Source organism: Micropterus dolomieu, linkage group LG14 (genome assembly GCF_021292245.1).
Source record: "Micropterus dolomieu isolate WLL.071019.BEF.003 ecotype Adirondacks linkage group LG14, ASM2129224v1, whole genome shotgun sequence".
Classification (NCBI taxonomy): domain Eukaryota; kingdom Metazoa; phylum Chordata; class Actinopteri; order Centrarchiformes; family Centrarchidae; genus Micropterus; species Micropterus dolomieu.
In genome coordinates, this window is record NC_060163.1 from 15202605 (window position 1) to 15208863 (window position 6259).

At 37.0% G+C, this 6259-nt stretch overlaps 1 protein-coding gene across 1 annotated transcript in view; it reads left to right on the forward strand.

Moving 5' to 3' along the window:
• The window catches only part of LOC123983062 (breast cancer type 1 susceptibility protein homolog), a 23463-nt gene extending 22943 nt beyond the window's left edge, over positions 1–520 (forward strand). The window contains exon 21 of the mRNA XM_046069183.1: positions 302–520. Within this exon, the coding sequence (XP_045925139.1) occupies positions 302–396 (95 nt within the window). The 3' untranslated portion in view covers positions 397–520. The remainder of the gene's footprint in view (positions 1–301) is intronic.
• Positions 521–6259: the final 5739 nt, after the last annotated feature.

A 6259-nucleotide genomic window follows, 5' to 3' on the forward strand; every position in this document is an offset into this window, starting at 1 on the left:
GGGGGGGGGGGGGGGGGGATGTCAAAACAAGTTGGCCACAGAAGAGAGAGACTGCCATCGCACAAGGAGAGCTGACAGTTTGAAACAGAAAGGGAGCAAGTGGCTCTGAGTCCTGCCTTCTCCTGGCATCCTAATTTGCACTGCTGCATATTTAATGCAGCTTTTCCTCCTCCTGGCACTCATAGCCCACGTAAATATATATATATATATATATATATATATATATATATATATATATTATGGAAATACTGTACATACATATGATTTTGTCATTTGTAAACCCCTATTATCTGCTCAACAGGTCTTTCTACACAAGCCACAGTTGTGACACGTGGTTGGCTGTTGGACACCGTGGCAACCTATAACCTTCAAAACTACAAGAAATACACAACATGAGTAACCAAGTGCATTAAATCCACAGCCATGCATTGTCTTCCATCTGTTTTTTTGATTAGCTTAAAGCTGTTTGTATTGTATGTGCATGGCATGATGTATATAAAGTTAACAGAAGATGCTTGAATTGAGTGTTTTCTTCTTTTTGTTTTTTAGCACTGGAATTAGCACACACAAATCTATCACCACTACCTACCATAACTATAAACTGTATATTAAAAAAGCCTGTAATCAACTAAATGCTAAAGACATGATGCAAAATGAGGGAGTGAGATAACTTGTCAGCGCATCGGGTACTTAATTATGGACATAATAATATCTATAAGCGTCTTAATTAAGATACTTAAAACTGTTTTTTGGGGGGTTGAATGAGGATCTATCTGAGATAAGCTGCCTTTAAGACCAATTAAGGATATTAGTACAGTGGACCCTCACCATGCTCAGCATCATCCCAGAGGATTTCATAAAGAATCATTTAGAGTATTAATACTTGATGTCTCCTATCAGATTTAATGTATTTTAATAAGCTCTTGTCATCCCTGCTCTCCAGTGTTCCCACTGCTGTTTTATTGTGCTGTGATATGTTTGTAAGTCCATGGTGTATGCCAGGTTTCTGGTCAGAGGAGAAAGCCTGAGTTTTCTTTAATTATTGAACAGCAATTTTGTGGGAATAAAATGAGAGTGAAGATATGTACAGGAATGGGCAACATATTGGCACACAAATTACCCCTCTGTGTGTATAGTCTACATGCTTCTAGGTAACCTTGACAAGATAAAATGTACATAAAAGATTCATTCAGCTGTTTGTGTGCAGTGGTTTGTAGGTAGAAAGTCTGACAAAGGTACAATCTTTACATTTTCTACTAAATTTTCTTCTTTGGGAAAATAAATTGAAATCCTTCCAGATTAAAATATGATGGTGTTGCTGTAAATCATGGATTGTTTTCATTGAGTAATTGTTCGGTCAATAAAATCTCACCAAATTCCAAATTGATTTCTTCAGTGTGCTAGTTTTATCCTACCAACAGCCTAAAATCCAAAGATATTAGGTTTTCCATCAGAAACAATAAAGAAAAGCAGCAAATTCTCAGAATTGAGCTAGGTAATATTTGTCGAATATGTGTGAAAAGTGACTTAAACAGTTGACTGATTATCAAAATAGTACATTTTCTGTTGACTAAGTATTCAACGAATTGTTACAGATCTAGTTGAAGTTTTAAGTGAAACCAGTTCTATAGTGTGGTTTTCATGTGCTCACAGTATATGGAATATGTGTTTTATAATGTCTAAATGTTAAATTAGACTGGGCTACCACTTTGTTGAAAAGTACTAACCTGAGACACTTTCCATTTTAAGAGGCCAATGGGTGTGAAATATAACTTCTTCATCACCCACACTATGCTCAAAATGTACAGTGAAAAAAAGAAACACTAAAAAGACACATTGTAGGAGACTTAATGCAGTTTATCCATAAATAATTTAACTTTATGTGTAAAACAGTAATTTACATGATTCATTTATGTAGAAGGAATAATTACAGTATCTACAGGCTGATGCAGTTAATATTTACAGTAATGCAAGGGGTTAATTGTTTGATTACTTGCACTTAAAACGTGCTTGGATAATTTAGAGTGCACTTATATTACCTTGGCAATATTTTGGGAATAGAGGACTGTTATCGTCTTTTCGCTTGAACTGCACGCACCTTAAATCATCTCTGACATCTGTTTTTTGTTGTGGTGATTCACCACAGTCAGTCAGTGTGGAATCCAAAACTGAACCCAAATACACGTAGATAAGCCTGTCTCTTGTAAAATAGTTTGAAACCTCAAATGTGGGAAAAGTACTTTCACATAATACTTATATTATGTTTATTACTTGCATGCTCATAACAAAGTGTGAAGTGTTTAGCTATTGAAGGGGGGAAACAAAAATAACTTTTCAGCGTCATTACATGCCCACTTTCTTTAATGCGTGACTGCTTCTGCTTGTAAAATATTAGTAAGAAATCAATGGCTGGCTATGAAGTTTTGAGAGACGTTATAAACTGGTCTTAAACTCAGCTTCACTGCCTCCTCATCCAACGCTCACTGCTTTCACGCTTGCCTCACCAGCTCCTATCACACTCATGCCCTTCCAGTAATATGAAGCTTAAGCTAAGAGAGGGTTAGCTTAGCTTAAATACTGATGACAGAGGCTAGTCTGGCTCTGTCCAAAGATAAAAGACACTAATTTACTTTGTATTATTATTGTATATATTATTTGCTAATTAATGAGCTACATAGGTGCTTGTAGGTGGATTTTGTCCCCTTTCTCCGTTTCTAGACTTTGTGCTCAGCTAAGCTAACTGGCTACAAGCTTCAAATTAAACAGTCTTTCCAATGGTAACAAAATATCCCTAGCATCTCTAAATGTCAGTAATGAACAGATTACCTTATATCACATTTATTTAATCCATAAAAGCCTCTGGACAGAACCACGCTAGCTGTTTCCCCATCTTCAGTCTTTGTGTTACATTAAGCTAACCAGCTACTGGTGGTAGCTTCCAGTTTAATAATACAGATACAAGAGTGTATCAATCTTCTCATCAGACCCTCAGTAAGAAAGCAAATTAGCGTATTTTCCAAAATATCAAACTATTCCTATAAGTTTCAAAATTCAATGCGTGTTTTATTCATAAATTCAGGTCTTCTTTCTCACATTCTTAAAAAAAATTAGACCACAATAAGACAATTTTTTACATATGGAAAACATACCACCTTAATGTATGTTTCTACTTATATACCTCAGGGTGTGTTGGTTAGCTGCACAGTTGTGATTGTAATTTATTGCAATAACCAGAATTAATGTTGTGGGGAAATCGTATCTGCAGAACCATAAAAGTATTGAAACTGTGTAAATGAGTGAGTGTTTGAAGGGCAGCAATGTTGTAGAAAAACATATTGCTCCCGCAGCCACTCTCAATTTTTCTAGCAGAATGGGCTTGGAACAATTATGCCTCAAGGGCATGAGTCAACTTGAATGGCTGTACCCTATATCAACCCCATGTAGATGTTGGTTTGAAGGCCAAAGGGGTAATTATAACTTACTATGTTTTCTTATGGATTTTTTTTACTGCTGAAAGAGTTGGTCATTTTAAATACATCTGATAAAGAAAGGGAACTTTAAATGGAAAAAATGTGCCTCCACACACATTAACACACATTAGTTACAAGACTCCTTTAACTGCAGGTTTTTTTAATTTGAACTCCCAAATCATATTAAACATTTTAACTTCTGCAATTTGTTTCAGTGGCATCAGGTTGCAGGATACACACAAATCCAGTCTCAGTGACAACAAAAGATATCAAAAAGCAGGTGAAAACAGATAAAGAGCCCACACAAAACAGTAATGTCAGCATGGTTGATCCGAGGCCTTTTGAATGCCAGATGTGCGGTGCACACTGCCGAGCTGCAGCCAAGCGTGCATTCAGCTCAGTTACTCTGTATAGGAGCTGGGGTTACAGCATGATACGGAGCAGCGGCTCACAATGCAATCCTGTTTGCTTTGTTTTGTTGTACAATTAACGGAATGGTTTTAGCTTGTGTGTTTTGCACTCCATTGGTGAATCTTGGACAGTCGGATCCTGGTGACAAAAAGTTGATGTTTCAACGTGCAATAACCTGAACCCATGTCTAACAGTAATTGAGGCCAAGACTGTAGTGGCTTTGTGAGGCTGTACAGCAGTGCTTTAAGCTAAATGATAATGTTTACCAGTTATACCGTTTAGCATGTTCACCATCTTAGTTCAGCATGTTAGCGTGTTTGTTAATTAGCACTGAACACAAGGCACAGCTGAGGCTGAGGGGAATGTCATTGGTTGTGCAGGTATTTGGTCATTAACCAAAGTACTGGACAAATTAAAATGGTGACCCTATGGTGGCACTGGGAGAAAAGTTAAGGCATCACCAGTTATTCATCCTGAGTCTCTTCGTAATTGTGTGTACTAAATTTAATGGAAAACAATCCAGTAGTTGTCGAGACATGAACTTTGAGCTGCTTGTAGCAAAAGCTTAAAAGTCAGGTAATCACCACGGTCATTAGGAATTCATCCCATAGTTACAAAGAAATTTCACTTAAAAAAACAAAAATGTCAACCTAATGCTGAAGCTAGTGAAAAGCCCAAAGTACCATGAAAGTCAGTGGGCTTCATCTTCTGTGAATAATGTATGTCTGTACAAGATTTCATAGTAATCCATCCAGAGGTTGTTGAGATATTTAAATCTGGACAAAAGTGGTGGATAGACTGACTGGCATTGCCAACCCCGAAAATAACATCATAGTCACTTGATGAAGTCAGAAGATTCAAATCAGAACTAGGTGGTCTGAAAAAAAAAAATACAACACTGTCAATTTGTCAGTTTATTTATAGAATAGGAAATAACCAATTTAAACACAATTTATTGGTCACACGGTGTAGTTTCTCTTTGGAAAGACAACTCTGTATTAGAGCCTCTTCAACAGTATAACTGAGTTATGGTTGTGTGTGTAGGTCTTTATGTGAAAAGTAGGTTGCTTGTTGGATGCCGGCAGTTGTTCATTCTTAATGCTTCGGTATGGACCGGGGTATCCTGCCGTGGATGATATTTCTGTTTAAACCTTTAACTGGGGAAATTAACACAAAACAATCTGCTTGGCCATCTGGAATTTTTCAGTGTGCTTGTTTGTTTATAAAGCTGCACATCTGTGTACGTGTATGCAAACATGTACAAGCAGATTGGCATTTGTTTGAAGGCACTAATTTGCCCCCAAGCTAAATTTGGCATAAGCACAGTGATCGCTCCTGTTTTTCCACAATGACACAAAGACATGTGTTTGCTTGGGATTGTTCTGTACCTCATACAAGAGCTGAAGCAACAATCCAAAACAGTGTGATGAGAGAAACTGTGCAGAACCACTGGAAAGACCCAGCTGCGGTGTTGTCATTTCTCCTCTTATAATTTAAAATGATATGCCAATTAATTGACAGAAAACAAATGTGCAACATTTTTGATAATCAATTAATTGTGTAAGTACTTTTTAGCCTCATTAGCAGTTTTCTAGAAGGCTGGCCGACAATGGCAAATCTGCAACAATGACACAAATATTTCCATTAGGAGAAACTTGCTGCAGAAATGACGCAAATTCAAAAACACACAAAAATCCAAAACAAATACAATATCGGAAAGTGGTGCAAATAAATAAATGTGTTGCAGAAAGCCGAAACAAATACATTAGCAGCAAGCATGCTGCAAATACAGAAACAATGCAAAATCTAAAACACACAAACCGAAAAAACCACAAATGCAACAGAAAAATGTTTCATATCCAGTCAACGTAATGGAAGCCAAAGTGGAACAGCTTCATTTTAAGCCTGAGAGCGAGAGACCAGACGTGTTTCTGCGTTCCAAATCACATACGTTTTCTTTTTACTTTTAGGATGTCTATTGAATGCAATAGGCTTTACATTTAACAGTACATAAATGAAGACATACTAGTTCAACGTTACGCCTTGAACTTTGACTGTCTTGCTCATACTCATGCTGCGCAGGGGATTGTGGGTCAGAATAACAAGAACAGCAGGTTTGCATATTGCCAAATGTGATCAGATGCAGTTGGATATCCTGATATTTTTGGCATATTGCATTTGACGTGCTGTGTACTTAGACATCTTTTTCTGGCATACTAAATAGCATGGTAGTATGGGTATTGAAATGGACCTTGTTTTTATGGATCGAAAATTTGTTTTGGCTTTCTGCAGCACATTTTATTCTTTGCAGCACATTTCCGTTTTGGATTTGTTTTGGATTTTTGCATCTGTTTTTGAGTTGGCACCCTTTCTCCTAA